At 46.3% G+C, this 15,142-nt stretch overlaps 7 protein-coding genes, 1 non-coding gene and 1 pseudogene across 10 annotated transcripts; 5 read left to right on the top strand and 4 right to left on the bottom strand.

Annotated features, from left to right (window-relative positions):
• The first annotated feature begins 317 nt into the window (after window positions 1-317).
• Window positions 318-390, top strand: TRNAF-GAA. The gene has a single exon. It is a non-coding gene; the product is annotated as a tRNA-Phe (tRNA).
• A 1,325-nt stretch (window positions 391-1,715) lies between these two features.
• On the top strand, window positions 1,716-2,883 carry LOC9640785 (uncharacterized protein YmaE). Of its 3 annotated transcripts, none has more exons than XM_024659777.1 (5): window positions 1,716-1,829; window positions 1,887-2,024; window positions 2,088-2,256; window positions 2,317-2,497; window positions 2,566-2,883. In XM_024659777.1, the coding sequence occupies exons 1-5, from the start codon at window positions 1,724-1,726 to the stop codon at window positions 2,791-2,793; spliced, it is 822 nt and encodes a 273-aa protein (XP_024515545.1). In that variant the 5' UTR covers window positions 1,716-1,723; the 3' UTR covers window positions 2,794-2,883. The 3 variants fall into 3 exon arrangements, with proteins under 3 accessions (XP_024515545.1, XP_024515544.1, XP_024515546.1); XM_024659776.1 differs by having other exon boundaries at window positions 1,882-2,024; XM_024659778.1 differs by having other exon boundaries at window positions 1,719-1,829; window positions 1,892-2,024.
• Window positions 2,884-5,618: 2,735 nt separating this feature from the next.
• On the bottom strand, window positions 5,619-6,029 carry LOC112340783 (keratin, type I cytoskeletal 9-like). The gene has a single exon (XM_024659765.1). The coding sequence runs from the start codon at window positions 6,027-6,029 to the stop codon at window positions 5,619-5,621; it is 411 nt and encodes a 136-aa protein (XP_024515533.1).
• A 69-nt stretch (window positions 6,030-6,098) lies between these two features.
• Window positions 6,099-7,557, top strand: LOC9640783 (GPN-loop GTPase QQT2). Its single transcript, XM_024659873.1, has 5 exons — window positions 6,099-6,221; window positions 6,289-6,515; window positions 6,588-6,878; window positions 6,936-7,141; window positions 7,213-7,557. The coding sequence occupies exons 1-5, from the start codon at window positions 6,113-6,115 to the stop codon at window positions 7,394-7,396; spliced, it is 1,017 nt and encodes a 338-aa protein (XP_024515641.1). The 5' UTR covers window positions 6,099-6,112; the 3' UTR covers window positions 7,397-7,557.
• A 2,786-nt stretch (window positions 7,558-10,343) lies between these two features.
• LOC9640539 (probable C-terminal domain small phosphatase) lies at window positions 10,344-11,365 on the top strand. The gene is made up of 2 exons (XM_002985931.2): window positions 10,344-10,516; window positions 10,717-11,365. Exons 1-2 carry the CDS (start codon window positions 10,344-10,346, stop codon window positions 11,363-11,365), a joined length of 822 nt encoding a protein of 273 aa, XP_002985977.2.
• Window positions 11,366-11,480: 115 nt separating this feature from the next.
• On the bottom strand, window positions 11,481-12,365 carry LOC9640782 (annotated as a pseudogene).
• A 79-nt stretch (window positions 12,366-12,444) lies between these two features.
• LOC9640538 (uncharacterized protein At2g23090) lies at window positions 12,445-13,121 on the top strand. Its single transcript, XM_002985930.2, has 3 exons — window positions 12,445-12,594; window positions 12,652-12,692; window positions 12,765-13,121. Exons 1-3 carry the CDS (start codon window positions 12,519-12,521, stop codon window positions 12,882-12,884), a joined length of 237 nt encoding a protein of 78 aa, XP_002985976.1. The 5' UTR covers window positions 12,445-12,518; the 3' UTR covers window positions 12,885-13,121.
• Window positions 13,008-13,621, bottom strand: LOC9640537 (cytochrome c oxidase assembly protein COX19). The gene is made up of 3 exons (XM_002985836.2): window positions 13,494-13,621; window positions 13,331-13,428; window positions 13,008-13,273 (listed from the first exon to the last, which is right to left on the bottom strand). The coding sequence occupies exons 1-3, from the start codon at window positions 13,590-13,592 to the stop codon at window positions 13,090-13,092; spliced, it is 381 nt and encodes a 126-aa protein (XP_002985882.2). The 5' UTR covers window positions 13,593-13,621; the 3' UTR covers window positions 13,008-13,089.
• On the bottom strand, window positions 13,621-15,025 carry LOC9640781 (5-formyltetrahydrofolate cyclo-ligase, mitochondrial). Its single transcript, XM_002985835.2, has 8 exons — window positions 14,853-15,025; window positions 14,629-14,769; window positions 14,414-14,566; window positions 14,314-14,355; window positions 14,186-14,231; window positions 14,050-14,120; window positions 13,805-13,965; window positions 13,621-13,750 (listed from the first exon to the last, which is right to left on the bottom strand). Exons 1-7 carry the CDS (start codon window positions 14,995-14,997, stop codon window positions 13,814-13,816), a joined length of 750 nt encoding a protein of 249 aa, XP_002985881.2. The 5' UTR covers window positions 14,998-15,025; the 3' UTR covers window positions 13,621-13,750; window positions 13,805-13,813.
• Between the last annotated feature and the right edge of the window lie 117 nt (window positions 15,026-15,142).

Genomic DNA, 15,142 nt, shown 5'->3' with positions numbered 1-15,142 from the left:
CTTTCACTCGCCAAGCACGCGTAGGCAATGATCATTTGATTCTCATACTGAGCTTGATCCAGATGCCCGTTTTGGCTTCGATCACAATAGATTGGGGCGATCACGGAGAAGACGCCGCGCGCATCGCCGGCCTACTGCTTGGAGCTGCCCCAGGAAATCTCATCTGAAAACGTTATTGCCACCTTCGTCCTTGTCATTAGAAGATCTCACAGATACTAGGAGGAGATTGAAGAGGAACTCGTTAGAGTAGCCGCTGTACAACATCTGGCGTCACAAAGAAGAATTGCTGTGAATTGGACTAATTTTATTAAGCTCAAGCGGGGATAGCTCAGTTGGGAGAGCGTCAGACTGAAGATCTGAAGGTCGCGTGTTCGATCCACGCTCACCGCATTCATCAACTTTTGAAGTGGTTGCGCTGCAACTAATCTTAATCTTAATGCGTGGTTTCCGGAGCAGTCTCTAGCCACTTGTCTCCAGCGAGCAACCTATACAGAGCTAGAAAACAGCTCGCGTTCTGGCAAAGATGCTACAAAGAACAAAAATTCAAACTTCAAAAAACAAAAATTCTACTCCATCAGTAGTGTGGGTACTTCTTCTTCTTCTTCTTCTTTCTGTGTTTTCATTGGTTTGGAACTCGGTATGTTTCAGCGAGCTCATGAATTGACAGCTTTATCATCTTGTCTTTATGTAGTCCACTGTTATGCACGATGGAGCCAAACTCGTCTTCCTGGACGGGAGACTGTAAGAGAGCAGGCTCCTTTTCCTGGCGATGGATCAAACGGATATCATCTCCTAATGTTTGCGCAGCTTACTTTTGGGTTGAGCGTCTCAGCGGCAGTGTAAGATCCATCCTATCCGGTAAGCGCTTTTTCCGTTTGTTCTCTTCTTGTTTTTTCTTTTCCAGTTGTTTCACAGCCAAAAGAGTTTTCGGTTATGTTGACACGGTTGTGATGATCGGACAAACCAGCACTCTCCAAAAGGACAACACTATCCATACTTATGGAAACATCGTCTACATGAAATGCATATCTACTATACGATTCGGACGATTGTCCTAAGACCATCACAGTAAAAGTCAATGATAATTTGGACAGGACTAAATGAGGTGGCCATGGAGACTGGATCCCTCCAAATACGCTGCATTCTAGCTGATAGTCGTCCCCAATCAGCTGCTCTATAACGATGGCTTTCCAGTAAGAAACGTCTTTAACCGTGTTATATGCACTTGCTTCAATGGAGCGTCCAACACCGCTCAAACAGGAGGCTTGGACATGCAAGTGATAGTAAGCAAGTCTGACCTCCACCTCCACATCATCCAGAAGCCGATACCGTCAGAGGATCTCAAGGTCTGTCCATCTTTCTCCTAGAATGCAGAGTATTTGGAGGGATCCAGTCTCTATGGCCACCGATTTTTCACTCGTTTAGTTCTCTCCAAAATATAAATCACTTTTCTTGTGATGGTCTTAGGACAGTCGTCCGAATCGTATAGTAGATGTGCATTTCATGTAGACGATGTTTCCATAAGTATGGATAGTGTTGTCCTTTTGTCCTTCTATGGTTATCTCTTAAGGTTTCTAAGCAATGGACGGCGTTATTGCTTTACAAAGACACCACGAGAATCCTTGTTAACACTCTCGGATTTCAAACTTATGGAGCTCCATACGTGGAGGTATTTAGCGGTATTGTAATTTGTACCAAAATTGGGGCAGGCATTTTATGGCGGATGGTCATATTTGTAAGACTTGTGGGGTGGAGTTCCCTCCAACATCCTCCCAAGGCCCGCCTTCGTCGTGTATTATTTGCTCCGATGATCGCCAGTTCGTTCCAAGGTATGCCCATCTAAGATTTTTGCCCTCGAGTTTTCCTGACATTTAGTTTTAGGGAAGGCCAGGTATGGACGTCCATGAGCAAGATGAGATTGCAGTTTCGCAATGGTTTCAAGAAGCATGAGCCGCAGGTCTTCGAGATCATAACCTTTCCAAAGTTTGGCATTGGACAGCGTGCGTTTCTCATCCAGACTCAAGGTATGTATGTTTGGAGCTATGGCCGTTGTGCATTTTTTTTAATGGTTTTTATGTTTTTGATAGAGGGAAACATACTGTGGGACTGCATCTCATTTCTAGACGATGCCACAGTGGAGATAATCAAGTCGCTAGGTGGATTGAGAGCGATTGCCATCTCTCACCCGCATTACTACAGCACAAACTCTCGATGGAGCGAGGCTTTTGGAGGCGTCCCGGTTTATATCCACGAATGGTATTGTCTACCTTTGTTTCTCTCTTTCATTTCGATTTCTCTGTATCGATACTATGGCAGGGATAAGAAATGGGTGGTTTACCAGCACGAAAACGTAAAGTTCTGGGAGGGCAAAACATTCCAGCTATGGGAGGGACTCACGCTTTTACATTTAGGTGGCCATTTTGCTGGTGCTCAAATCCTCCACTGGTCTCATGGAGCTCAGGGGAGGGGTGTTTTATTCACTGGAGATATCTTACAGGTATAAACTTCTCTCGTTTACAAACTTTGTTTTCGTTTTGTTTTCCTCACTCCATGTTTGATTTGTAGGTGGGGATGGACAACAAAACAGTGAGCATAATGAGATCGTATCCAAACTATATACCACTCTCGTCGAGCCACGCTAAAAGGATAGGCCAGGTAATCGAGCCATGGGATTTTGAGAGGCTCTACGGTGCATTTCAGGACAGAGAGATTGAAGAGAACGCAAAGAGCTGCGTCGTATTCTCTCTGCAAAGGTATATCGATTGGCTCTCTTTGGATGATGCTGCTGCTTAAGTATTAATCAGACTGAATGCTTTTCTGATTATGATTTGCCATGACATTGTTTCCAAAGTTTAAATTGGACATTTGTTTTCGTGAGGGAAACTATGCCACAATCAATTAGAGTGAACAGTGTTACAGCATACACAGTGGATACATGAGTTTCTTTTTTACGAGATCTTTTGTTTAACTTTTTAGCTTCTCCAATGCTTGTCTTACATCTTCAACATTTGAAATTTTCTTTGCTTATTGTCTTCAATTCATCATACTTATGCCCTTTCTTATTTTTGAATGCACGGATAATAATTCCATTGTTAGGCTGCAAGCAAAAGGACTTTGGCTTGTCGTCCACAATCACCATCCCACCCTAATCTCAAAAAATCTTTCACAACCTTTCTCCCTTCGACTTCTTGGTGGAGCATGAATCCTTGTAGAGGTGATGGGCAAAGAGATTCCTAGCTGGGTTGAGCTTATTCAAGTTCTTGTTTACATATGGTTTCACCACTCGGAGTAAAGACCACAATCTCACATATCTTACTCATCTCGTCTAGAAATGTATCCATGCCCAACCTTTTTGCCACAAGATAGCACTTCCAGTGAAAGAGTTTTCCAACTGAAGAGCTTGAGGGACACTGTGGCCTTGTGGGCATGGATTAATTTCTTGTCCATTTCTAACACAAGCATGGTTTCTCCTCCAAAGCTGGTAGTAGTAGCAAAGAATTGTGTGTCACCTCTTCACCTTTACCTTTTTGTTCTTTGTTTTGGTAGTGATGTCTGAGTGTTGCAATACTCCATTCCTCATACTCCCACGTCCTCTTCATTGCATATAGAAAGAATGCGAGCCCTAGCTTAATTGTAAATGATTTTTATAAATCAGGTTAATACACTTTAGTAAATAACCCGCACCAAGAGCCTCTCGGCAGCTGGAGCTCCATATTCAAGATCCTTATGGATCTTCTGGCAAGCAGCAAGACCCAAGCAACACTCATGCTGCTTTTCGGCCTCGGCCCTTGCAAACACTTCCACAAGCCTGCAATAGTGTTCTCCCATGGGCTTGACTCCATAGTCCTGGATCATTGACTGAAAGTAGTCCCAAGAGATTTTCATGATGCCTGAGTGGCAGCATGCTGCAAGCACGCTCGTAAAGACAACATCACGCTCTCCAGAATGATCCTATGGAAGGTTTCCAAGGCTTCTGTCACATGCCCGGTGGAAGCATACATGGCCACCCCACTGCAGTCTGTGAGACCAAGTCTTGCTTTGGCATTCTCTCGAACCAAACTCAATCCTCCAAGAGGAGTCCCTTGCGACGCCCGCCCTCTGGAAGAGCCTCATTGCTTCTTGGAGGTGGCTGTTCCAGAGATAGGCTGAGAGGAGTGCTGTGCTTGCCGTCTTGCTATCGTAAGGCACTCGATTGAAAATAAATTTTGCATTTTTGAGATGGTTTCTAGAGACAAGCAGATGGATCATTGTCGCCCAATCGCGGTGAGCCATCTTTTAGTGCCTCTTCAAAATGCCCATTCTCGGCATATGCACAAAGCATGGAATTCTAAGCCACCACATCTTTTTTTGGCAGCCTCTCAAAAACATATTTAGCCTCTTCTACGCAGCCATTAGATGCGTAGCCGTCGATCATAGCCGTAATTTCCACCTCATTAAGTTCCGGGGCATTTTCAAAGAGACTCTTTTCTTGCTCCATATGCCCTTCCTGGGCACATGCTGTGATCCTGGTCGTCCATGTTACTACATTCTTTGTGGGCATTCTATCCAAGAGATCTTTAGCTTCATCTAGCCGCTGGTTCTGGAAGTGGCCTTAGATCATAGCCCTCCACGCCACCACGTCCTTTTGGGCCAGGGAATCGAACACCTCACGCGCATGTGAGTGATGCCGGTTATGGGCATATGCCACGATCATGGCGGTGCTAAAAACGAGGGTTTGCTATACCGCCTCCTCCTCGCGGAGATTGCCACTCTGCGAGCACATCGCGGTCATCGCGTTCCAGGTGATGGAATTCTTGGCAGGGATGAGGTCGAAGAGCTGCTGCACGTCCCCGGCCCCGAAGGGCGGCAAGCTCTTGGATACCAGGAACGCGCATCGCATCATGGCCGTTGGATGATGGACGGGGTGGACGTCCGAGGTTCAAGTCCTGGCTTCCATGTCAAGCACCATGGTCCGGGAACGAGGGTGTTTTTGTGCATATATAAAAGACTCACATTGTCAAATTCACGTAACACACCAAGTTGTGCCTCTTCAACTCCCAGATACCATCTTTATACGTCTTGAGCACAATCCCGAGGCATTGCATTGCCATCCATATTCCAGTGTTTGACGTTTTAGTCGCATTAATATCATTCATTAACTTTGATACCAATCAAGAATTGTGATACTTGAGCAGCAGAGTCTTCCAAAGGGAGCAAATCGCTATATCTTTGACGACGCAGCTCTTTGCGTTATCCCTGTCTTGATTGAAACGCTAGAGCCTCCCAAAATCCCATGGCTCGATTAACTGTAGCATGACTTGCCAAAAAGAGGTATCGACGTTTTAGAGGCTTTGAGACGCTCCCAAAGAAAGACGTGGTGGCCTGGTGGCCTGGAACTCTATGCTGTGCGGATATGGCGCGAATGATCTCTTCAAAAAGATGTCTCACCGCGACGAGATCTTTTGGACGACACTAGAAACCATCTTGAAAATCCAAAGTTTCTCTTGGATAGGATTAAGAGGCTCCTCCAAGCCTCTTCCAGGGCGTGATGCGATCGCCTGGACGAGGTTGGTTCGAGAGTGCGAGACTTACCAAAATAAAAAACAACACTTCTTTACTCAAACAGTAGATGTCAAACCTTACAGGACAGCCAAAGCTGCGGCGGCGGCAGCGATGGCAGTGGCGGTGGAGGTGGCGGAGCACCGAGAAGAACCACTGTCGTCAAATATGATTTGTGAACAGACTGGGCAGTTTGGGAAGATCCCTCCACCACTTCCTTTTGATCCACCGCCTCCTTTCGATCCTCCACCACTTCCTTTGGATCCTCCACCGCTTCCTTTTGATCCACCGCCTCCTTTCGATCCTCCACCACTTCCTTTTGATCCACCGCCTCCTTGGGATCCTCCACCACTTCCTTTCGATCCTCCACCGCCTCCTTTGGATCCTCCACTTCCCCTGCTAAGAGGATCTCTCCTTCCTTCAATTCCCTCTGCGAGCAACAGTAGCGCCACCATCACCACCACCACCATTAACATCTTGACCTGAGCCATGGCTGTTTTTAAAAGGAAACTTTGCTGGATTTATAGAGCTTGTGATTTAGGTCATTTGGGTTTTTAGGTCTAGGGTTTTAGCGATGGAGGTGGAGCGAATGGACGAGGAGGAGGAGGATGTGCGCGACAAGATGGAAAGAATGGAGGTGTCGGACAAGAGGCCAGTGGTGCTGATCGTCATCGGAATGGCCGGTGAGTGCATTGCTCTCCCACCCCACCAGGCCGAGAAATTCCCTCTTTCTCCTCCTCCCTTGCGTAGGCAGTGGGAAGACGACGCTGATGCAGCGCCTTGTCGGGGAGATCCACGCCATGAAGCAGCGGCCCTACGTTCTTAATCTCGATCCCGCGGTGCCGTCGGTACCTTACGGCTGTAACATCGACATCCGTGACACTGTCAACTACAAGAATGTGATGAAAGAGTACCGCCTCGGACCGAATGGAGCGATTCTCACATCGCTCAATCTCTTCGCGACGAAGATCGATGAGGTGAGCTAGTGCTTTTTCTTGCGTTGAAAACGAAAGGAGTTCGCGGATCATACTTGCTGGTTTTGTTCTTAGATCGTGAGCCTTGTGGAGAAGAGAGCCAACGAAGTGGACTACGTGCTCATCGACACACCCGGACAGATCGAGATTTTCACTTGGTCGGCGTCGGGCGCGATCGTCACGGAGGCCTTTGCGTGCACCTTTCCGACGTCCGTGATCTACGTTGTGGACACCTCTCGCTCCGTCAGCCCAGTTACGTTCATGAGCAACATGCTCTACGCCTGCAGCATTCTCTACAAGACGCAGCTGCCGTTCATTGTCACGTTTAACAAGACGGACGTGGTGAAGCACCAGTTCGCTCTCGAGGTACCTTTCTGCTTGCCAGGTTGAGACGCGTGTTTCAAAGAATTTTTCTCGGTGCAGTGGATGAAAGACTTCGAGGCTTTTCAGTTAGCAGTCGAGTCGGACACTTCGTATGCTGCGTCTCTCAGCAAGAGCCTGTGCTTGGTCTTGGACGAGTTTTACAACAACCTTCGATCGGTGGGGGTTTCAGCCATCACTGGATCCGGAATGGTGGAGTTTTTCAAGGCGGTGAAGGAGAGTGCCGAGGAGTACAGGACAGGCTACTTGTAAGTCTTTCTTGGTGTTTGTTTTTAAATTTTTTTCTCTTCGGGTTTATCAAACGAGCATGCTTGAGTAGGGTGGAGCTCGAGAAGAAGAAAGCCGAGAAAGCGAGGCTTGAAGAGAAGCGCCGTCAAGCAGACATGGATCGGCTCCGCAAGGACATTGAAGAGTCGAAAGGAGGCAAGGAGGTTTTGAGCACCAAATCCAGGAAACAAGAAGACGATCCTGATGAAGACGAGGAAGACGAATATGACGACTGACCACTAAATAGGTAGAGTTTTATGTAAAAAAGATAGCTGGGAAGAAAAGTCTTTTGGTGCCAAGGCTCGATCAAAGATTTCGCCCACACAAAACGGCTTTGATTAGGAGCTTATATGTACTGAAAAATGCTATGCAATCAGGTAACTTTCAGGATCACTAATTCTGATTAGTGAATTGTGCTTATTCTTTTTCATAAGAAGTATATTTTTTTTGTTTGGTTTAGATTTTAGGTTTTTTTAATTTTTGATGGTCGTGATTTATTTTATTAAAAACTATGGTTTAAAAATCTTAATCAAAATGTTTTTTTTTTCTCTTAACAACTTATTAATTTGTTGTTATAAACTTCAACAAATTATGACATGATTATCCTCATTGCAATCAGAACAAGATGTCTCAGCTGGATGTTTGACCAGTGACGTACTGTACGTCAAGACAAAGGCTGCATTGGCTCAAAAATTATGCAGACAATGAGGATGTTGATCATTTAAGGTTAGTAATGAAGCAGCTCTTGAAACTATGATCAAGATATTGAAGACTACCTATGTAAAAGTTGAGGTTGAGGTCTAGTTGTAGAAAACTGAAGAGACTTGAAGTGGAAGAAGACAAACCACTAAGCTCTCGTGATTCAACAGGTAAGATAATTAAAATATAGTTAACTCACAATTGAGGAGCACTTGCTATTTTCTAAACAAACTGATTAGCACAATTCTTCACTTGAACAGCCTGAGATGAGTACATATTGGAGGCACTCCAAAGATAAGGGAGTTACATGCACGAAAAGAGGAGGTGTATAATAAAGTGGCTAAACAACTTCAAATTTGTCTAGTTTCCACTAATTTAAGATTTTAATAATCTTATTGTTTTCTACGGGAATTAAAGTGAAGAGCAGTGGTTTCTTGGTTAATGCTTTGACGGAATTTATGTCTCAAATCTACTTGATTACCAAGACAAATCTCAACATCACCTCCGAAAATAACACCTTTGACATTGAGGAACTCAATCTCATGGATTACTTTGCTGCATGGCTATGTCGAGAGAGGACCTCAAAGAAGCTAGCAGCTAGCTAGAAGGTAAGAGTTCTCATGCAACTAAGAGCCAGGATTAAGGGATATACAAGCAGGATGCACATATTCTCTTGATTTGTTACAACTTCTAAGGAACATACAAAAGTAGTGAGCTATAGTGAACTGAAAAATCCATAGTAAAATGGCAGTAAGGAGTGTTCATATTTTAATCTAGATTGTAAGGTTTGGCATCTACTGTTTGAGTAAAAAAGTGTTTTTTCTTTGTAAGTCTCGCACTGGAATTCTCTCGAACCAACCTTAAGCCTGCCACCACTGCCGTCCAGCCGATCGCAAGGATTGGAGGTGGCAGAGGAGCCTCTTAATCCTACCCAAGAGAAACTTTGGATTTTCAAAATGGTTTCTGGTATCGTCCAAAAGATCTGGTCGCGGTGAGCCATCATTTCAAAGACACCATTCGCGGGATATGTGCATATGCGCACAGCATAGAGTTCCAGGCCACCACGTTCTTCCCTTCAACGTCGATACCTCTTTCCCGGCAAGCCCTGCTACAGTTAATCGAGCCATGGGATTTTGGGAGGCTCTAGCGTTTCAATCAAGACAGGGATAACGCAAAGAGCTGCGTCGCCAAAGATATAGCGATTGGCTCTCTTTTGCTGCTCAAGTATCACAATTATCGGTTGGTATCAAAGTTAATGTATGATATTAATGCGACTAAAACTTCAAACACTGGAATTTGATGGCAATGCAATGGGAGGGATTCTGCTCGAGATGTATACTCAATCAAAAGATGAAGAGGCACAGCTTAGTGTGAATTTGACAATGTGAGTCTTGCAAGATGTTCATATATGACACGAAAACATCCTCATTCGATTCTTGGCTGGAGCATCGAAGCCAGGACTTGAACCTCGGACGTCCCACCCCGTCCATCATCCAACGGCCATGATGCGATGCGCGTTCCTGGCGTCCAAGAGCTTGCCGCCCTCGTCGCATCTTGCGACAATCCCAGCGATGGCCGCCGGATCCACGCCCAGAGCAACCACAAGAACGGCGTCTTCCTGCGAAATCTCCTCGTCAAAATGTCTGGAGGAAGCGGGATCGGTCTTTGATTCTAGCTCGGATCCGAATCTCTTCTCTTGGAATCTCACCCTCCAGGCCTACATTCGCAACCACGACCTGGAGCAGGCGCGATCGGTCCTGGAAAGCATGCCGCGGTAGGAGATTGTGTCCAGCAACGCCATTATCTCGGCATACGCCGCGGCCGGGGACGTGCAGCGCGCCAAGCAGCTCTTCGATCGCATCCCTGCAAAGAATTCCATCACCTGGAACGCGATGATCGAGATGTACTCGCCGAGTGGCAATCTCGGCGAGGCGGAGGCGGTATTCCACTCCATGCCGGAGCAAACCATCGTTTGTAGCACGGCCACGATCGTGGCATATGCCTATAACGGGCATCTTTCACGCTTGCACGAGGTGTTCGATTCCATGCCCCGAAAGGACGTGGTGGCGTAGACGACCATGATCCAAGGCTACTGCCAGAACCAGCGGCTGGATTAAGTGAGAGATCTCTTCAATAGAATGCCCACAGGGAATGTAGTAACATGGGCGACCATGATCACAGCATATGCCCAGGGACGGCATATGGAGCGTCTCTTTGAAGATGCTCCGGATCTTAATGAGGTGGCATTTACGGCTATGATCGACGCCTACGCATCTCATGGCTGCGTGGAAGAGGCTTAAGCTTTGTTTGAGAGGCTGCCAGACAAAGACGTGGTGGCCCCCTGCTTTGTGCAAATTGGCATTTGACGAGGCACTAGATTCATTCCAAAGGATGGCTCACCACAACGAGATCTCTTGGGCGACAATGATTCATATGCTCGCCTCTAGAAACCATTTTTAAACTTCAAAGTTTATTTTCTATCGAATGCCTTACGAGCAAGCACAGCGCTCATCTCTACCTCCAAGAAGCGATGAGCCTCTTCCAGGAGATGGAGGAGCGCGATGTGATCGCCTGGATGGCAATGGTGGCAGGCCTCGCTCACAGGGGACTCCTTCGAGTTTGGTTCGAGAAAATGCCAGAGCGAGACTTGGTGGCATGTAACCGAAGCCTTGGAAACCTTCCATAGGATCATCCTGGAGAGCGCGATGTCGTCTTTATGAGCGTGCTTGCGGCGTGCTGGCACTGGTCCATGAGATCAAGTCGACTCACGGGTCGAATTTCTAGGAGAATGATACTAAAGTGTATTAACAAAGATTCTTTAACTTAGGGCTTGCATTCTTTCCTTTTCTTTTTTCAGAGCCATGAAGAGGGCGAAAGAATATGGGGATTGGAGTTTTGCAACGCTCGACATTGCCACCAAAGACAAGAACAAGAAGGTAAAAGTGACACACAATTCTCCATTACTACCACCAGCTTTGGAGGAGAAACCCACACTTGTGTTAGACATAGATGAGACACTAATCCATGCCCACAAGGCCACAGCGTCCCTCAAGCTCTTTAGTGGGAAGACTCTTCCACTGCAGCGCTACCTTGTTGCAAAGCGGCCGGGCGTGGATACATTTCTAGATGAAATGAGTAAGATATATGAGATTGTGGTTTTTACTCGAGCGGTGAAGCCTTATGCGGACAGGATATTGGATAGGCTCGACCCAACTGGGAATCTCTTCACCCATCACCTTTATAGAGATTCATGCTCGCCCAAGGAAGTCAGAGGGAAAAAGGTTGTGAAAGATCTTTCGAGATTAGGGCGGGACCTCAGACACACGGTGATCGTGGACGACAAGCCAGAGTCCTTTTGCTTGCAACCTAGCAATGGACTTGTAATTCGTGCATTTAAAAACAGGAAAGGGCATAAATATGATGAATTGAAGAAGATAAGCAATCTGCTTAAAGAAATTGCAAGAGTTGAAGATGTAAGACAAGCATTGGAGAAGCTTAAAGGTTAGACAAAAGATCTTGTAAAAAGAAACTCATGTATCCACTGAACAATGTTTTGGCAAATCATAATCAGAAAAGCATGTAGAGTTTCAGTCTGATTAATTACTTGAGAGCCAATTGACATTAAGCAGCAGCGTCATCCAAAGATAGCCAATCAATATACCTTTGAAGAGAGAATACGACGCAGCTCTTTGCGTTCTCTTCAATCTCTCTGTCCTGAAACACACCATAAAGCCTCTCAAAATCCCATGGCTTGGTTAACTGGTTTATCCTTTTAGCATGGCTCGACGAGAGTGGTAGATAGTTGGGTACACTTACAAATCAAACATGGGGAGCGAGGAAAAAAAAACGAAAACAAAGTTTGTAAACGAGATAAGTTTATACCTGTAAGATATCTCCAGTGAATAAAACACCCCTCCGTTGAGCTCCATGAGACCAGTGGAGGATTTGAGCACCAGCAAAATGCCCACCTGAATGTAAAAGCATGACTTAGCTGGAATGTTTTGCCCTCCCAGAACTTCACGTTTTCGTGCTCGTAAACAACCCATTTCATATCCCTGCCAAAGTATTGATACAGAGAGATCGAAATAAAAGAGAGAAACAAAGGTAGACAATACCATTGGTGGATATAAACCGGGACACCTCCAAAAGCCTCGCTCCATTGAGAGTTTGTGCTGTAGTAATGCGGGTGAGAGATGGCAATCGCTCTCAATCCACCTAGTGACTTGATTATCTCCACTGTGGCATCGTCTAGAAATGAGATAGTATGTTTCCCTCTATCAAAAACATAAAAACCATAAAAAATGCACAACGGCCATAGCTCCAAACATACATACCTTGAGTCTGGATGAGAAACGCACGCTGTCCAATGCCGAACTTTGGAAAGGTTATGATCTCGAAGACCTGCGACTCATGCTTCTTGAAACCATTGCGAAACTGCAATCTCATCTTGCTCATGGACGTCCATGCCTGGCCTTTATATCCAACCGCGCAGTGGCGTTGGATCATGGCCGTCCACGCCAACGAGGCATCATGGGCGTTGGATGAAGGACGAGATCGGTCCAGGACGTCCAAGGCTCAAATCCTGGCAAGGCGGACGCTCCATTGTTCTAGGGTTTTGATTGGCGGACGGAGCGAGCGGTCGATCGAGCGGCGGCAGCTATGGGCGGAGGCAATGCGCAGAAATCGAAGATGGCCCGCGATCGGAACTTGGAGAAGGCCAAGGCGAGCGGCAAAGGTGCGCAATTTCTTCTCGGAAAAGAATTTTGCTTGATTTCCATCTCGTTTCTGGCAGGTAGCCAACTCGATTCCAATAAGAAAGCTATGAACATCCAGGTATGAGAACTCTTCCTTCTCGACTGCTCGATGCGCTTGATGGATTTTCGTGCCAATCTTTCCTCTTGGCAGTGCAAGATTTGTATGCAAACGTTTATGTGCACGACGAGTGAGGTGAAATGCAAAGAGCACGCCGAAGCGAAGCATCCCAAGGTCGATCTTCACGCTTGTTTTCCACATCTAAAGAGCTAGAAGGGGAGGATCAAGCTGATCATCTCCACCACCATACCGTAAGAAAAAAAAAGAGAGAAAATCCACAAAAAAAGAGAAAAGCTTTTGATGATCTACTAAAGACTTAACGCCGACGATGCTGTATAGAGAAAGAAATTCGCTGTGCATTGTCTAGAGTTCCTGGTGTTCTTGCCTCTTTGCTCGGCAAAAGATCGAAATAAAAGATCTAGGGGGGATTCTCGCCGCGTTTTCTTCGAATCCCAGCGATGTGGGCTTCTTCTTTTCGTGGCTGATTCATGAAAGCAAATAGCCCACCATCGCCACCGACGGGATCGTCGTCTCGCCTGGCGTAAATCTCATCGTTCTCGCTAAATCCCAGCTCCTTGAGGTCCTGTTTGCACATCAAGTTCCTAGAATTCTTCCTTCTCTCGGCCACCATTCACGAGAAAACGAGAGAAATCTCTTACCTCTCCATGCGGCATTCCAGGTATTTCTTCGATAGATGCTTGCAGCGATCGGCCAGCATTTGGTTGTTTTTCAAGCACTGCATATACTCTTGCATTGCCTGGAAGAGAAGAGAAGAAAGAAAGTTTGCTCGAAATTGGGCATGGCGATCGATCGATCAATTACCGGCTTGCACTCGTGGAAGTGATCCAGTGGAAATACTCCCTTCTCTGGCGGCACGGGCTTCACTCCCCTGCTCCCTCCAAATGCGCCACCAGCAGCCATGGCATTTCCAAAACCCTAAAAAACTCAATAGTAAAATACCATAGGGCAAATCTATTAACTCATGAAATTTCAAGCAAGCGTTCTACCAACAAGATGGTTGATAATCGATGCTTTAAAATCGCGATGCTCCAGAGTTTGCTTTGTCGATTCGGGATTTCCTATGCATTTAAACTCAACAAACAACGAAGAGTTTGCCTCAAAGAAAAACGTACCACCAGAGCCTAAAACTTTGCTTCGTCCGTGAGAATTTGTTGCCGGGCGTATGGCGATATCGCCGTCACGCCAGAGGCTCGTACGAGAGCATCCACGGGAACATCGGTCTCGTCCACGGGTACAGAGCCATCGACGATTTGAGGAGAGTACGCCAGAGCCACTGCGAGGCGCAGAGAAACGAGCAAAAAAGTTTGTGAGATCATTGAAAGAAAAGAAAAGTGTCAATCGTAAGAGGTTTCAGTACCTAGCAACGGACGTTTCCAGCCTTTTGATCCGTTCGACTCGAGTATTTTCGAAAGCAAACAGTCGTAGTACCTGATCACACGATACAGCTCGGTGTTAGCACGGTGTGAGCACGGAGCGAACGATTACTTTCTTACCCTCCACCACGACCAAGACGTCGCCCGGATAAATCGAAAGCCAAGCCTGCAGTGACAGAGAATTCATCACACCGAGGAAAAAGAGAGAATCAAAACAATAAAGAAGTATAGTGATGTTTCAAGCATACCGGGCAAAAGGAGAAGATCTAAAGGCTCATCCGTGTCTAGAACTGCAAACACACAACAAAAGTTTTGATAGAAAGAACAAGAAAAATAAATAGAACTCACCATCTTCTCTTGGGCTTCCAGATTTATCGACTGGCTCCGGCTCGAGGATCGTCATGGAATTCGGTACCAGATCATCGTAGCTCTTCACGTGAAGCATTTGCATATGGCTTTGCTTGTCTTGTACACGGGGGAGATAAAGCTTCTTGGCTTGCACTGACCACGATGAGAGGACTTAGATCGAAGAGAGAAAACAAAAGAAAAAGAAGAGAGCGTACCTGGATCATCGGGATTAAAAATGTGAGCGACGATTTTTGTGGTGTCCACCTCTCTCAGTGCGGCACAGCTCACATAGGCGCACAGTCTTTTACTGTCCTTAAACCAGGGAGCGTCGAGGACGTGGTGCTGGATAGCCGCATCTGCAAGATCGAGAAGATTTCCAGATTTGTGAGACTAGAGAGCAGGCCCAGCTTGGATTTCCCTGTAAAGAAATATTTCTCACCTTCGATCTGCCGCTGCGCTGCCGCGAATTCCCTCAACTTGCGCCGGACAGCGGTCCGCATCTGGCGCTTCTCCTGGCAGATCGCATGCTTGGGATTGAGCGCTGCGACATCGGCTCCATTGCCGCCAGCTCCCGCCATCGCCATGAAACGCAAAGAATGCCATCTTGCGAGCAAAGCCCTAACCCCGTTAGAACCCCGCATTTTCTGTTTAGAAAACAAAAAAAAGTCTCAACCGTTGATTAAGGAAACCAACGGCAAAGATCTCGTGGGGAAGAACCCTAATAGTTTT

This window comes from Selaginella moellendorffii, unplaced genomic scaffold (assembly GCF_000143415.4).
Source record: "Selaginella moellendorffii unplaced genomic scaffold, v1.0 SELMOscaffold_70, whole genome shotgun sequence".
NCBI lineage: Eukaryota > Viridiplantae > Streptophyta > Lycopodiopsida > Selaginellales > Selaginellaceae > Selaginella > Selaginella moellendorffii.
This window is presented reverse-complemented; position numbering and strand designations above follow the sequence as displayed.

Excerpts from the sequence above, each read along its gene's own strand:
- LOC9640537 (XM_002985836.2), bottom strand. The coding sequence starts at position 13,592 with ATGGCTGCTGGTGGCGCATTTGGAGGGAGCAGGGGAGTGAAGCCCGTG. Across the intron at positions 13,429-13,493 it reads ACTTCCACGAGTGCAAGCCG|GCAATGCAAGAGTATATGCA; the intron begins GTAATTGATCGA and ends CTTCTCTTCCAG. Across the intron at positions 13,274-13,330 it reads CTGGAATGCCGCATGGAGAG|GAACTTGATGTGCAAACAGG; the intron begins GTAAGAGATTTC and ends GAAGAATTCTAG.
- LOC9640785 (XM_024659776.1), top strand. The coding sequence starts at position 1,717 with ATGGCGGATGGTCATATTTGTAAGACTTGTGGGGTGGAGTTCCCTCCA. Across the intron at positions 2,257-2,316 it reads CCGGTTTATATCCACGAATG|GGATAAGAAATGGGTGGTTT; the intron begins GTATTGTCTACC and ends ATACTATGGCAG. Across the intron at positions 2,498-2,565 it reads TCACTGGAGATATCTTACAG|GTGGGGATGGACAACAAAAC; the intron begins GTATAAACTTCT and ends TTTGATTTGTAG.
- LOC112340783 (XM_024659765.1), bottom strand. The coding sequence starts at position 6,029 with ATGGCTCAGGTCAAGATGTTAATGGTGGTGGTGGTGATGGTGGCGCTA.
- LOC9640781 (XM_002985835.2), bottom strand. The coding sequence starts at position 14,997 with ATGGCGATGGCGGGAGCTGGCGGCAATGGAGCCGATGTCGCAGCGCTC. Across the intron at positions 14,121-14,185 it reads CGTCTTGGTCGTGGTGGAGG|GTACTACGACTGTTTGCTTT; the intron begins GTAAGAAAGTAA and ends TCGTGTGATCAG. Across the intron at positions 13,966-14,049 it reads CTGGAAACGTCCGTTGCTAG|TGGCTCTGGCGTACTCTCCT; the intron begins GTACTGAAACCT and ends TGCGCCTCGCAG.
- LOC9640783 (XM_024659873.1), top strand. The coding sequence starts at position 6,113 with ATGGAGGTGGAGCGAATGGACGAGGAGGAGGAGGATGTGCGCGACAAG. Across the intron at positions 6,516-6,587 it reads TCGCGACGAAGATCGATGAG|ATCGTGAGCCTTGTGGAGAA; the intron begins GTGAGCTAGTGC and ends TTTTGTTCTTAG. Across the intron at positions 6,879-6,935 it reads AGCACCAGTTCGCTCTCGAG|TGGATGAAAGACTTCGAGGC; the intron begins GTACCTTTCTGC and ends TTCTCGGTGCAG.
- LOC9640539 (XM_002985931.2), top strand. The coding sequence starts at position 10,344 with ATGCCTTACGAGCAAGCACAGCGCTCATCTCTACCTCCAAGAAGCGAT. Across the intron at positions 10,517-10,716 it reads AGAGCGAGACTTGGTGGCAT|AGCCATGAAGAGGGCGAAAG; the intron begins GTAACCGAAGCC and ends TTCTTTTTTCAG.
- LOC9640538 (XM_002985930.2), top strand. The coding sequence starts at position 12,519 with ATGGGCGGAGGCAATGCGCAGAAATCGAAGATGGCCCGCGATCGGAAC. Across the intron at positions 12,595-12,651 it reads GGCCAAGGCGAGCGGCAAAG|GTAGCCAACTCGATTCCAAT; the intron begins GTGCGCAATTTC and ends CGTTTCTGGCAG. Across the intron at positions 12,693-12,764 it reads AGAAAGCTATGAACATCCAG|TGCAAGATTTGTATGCAAAC; the intron begins GTATGAGAACTC and ends TCCTCTTGGCAG.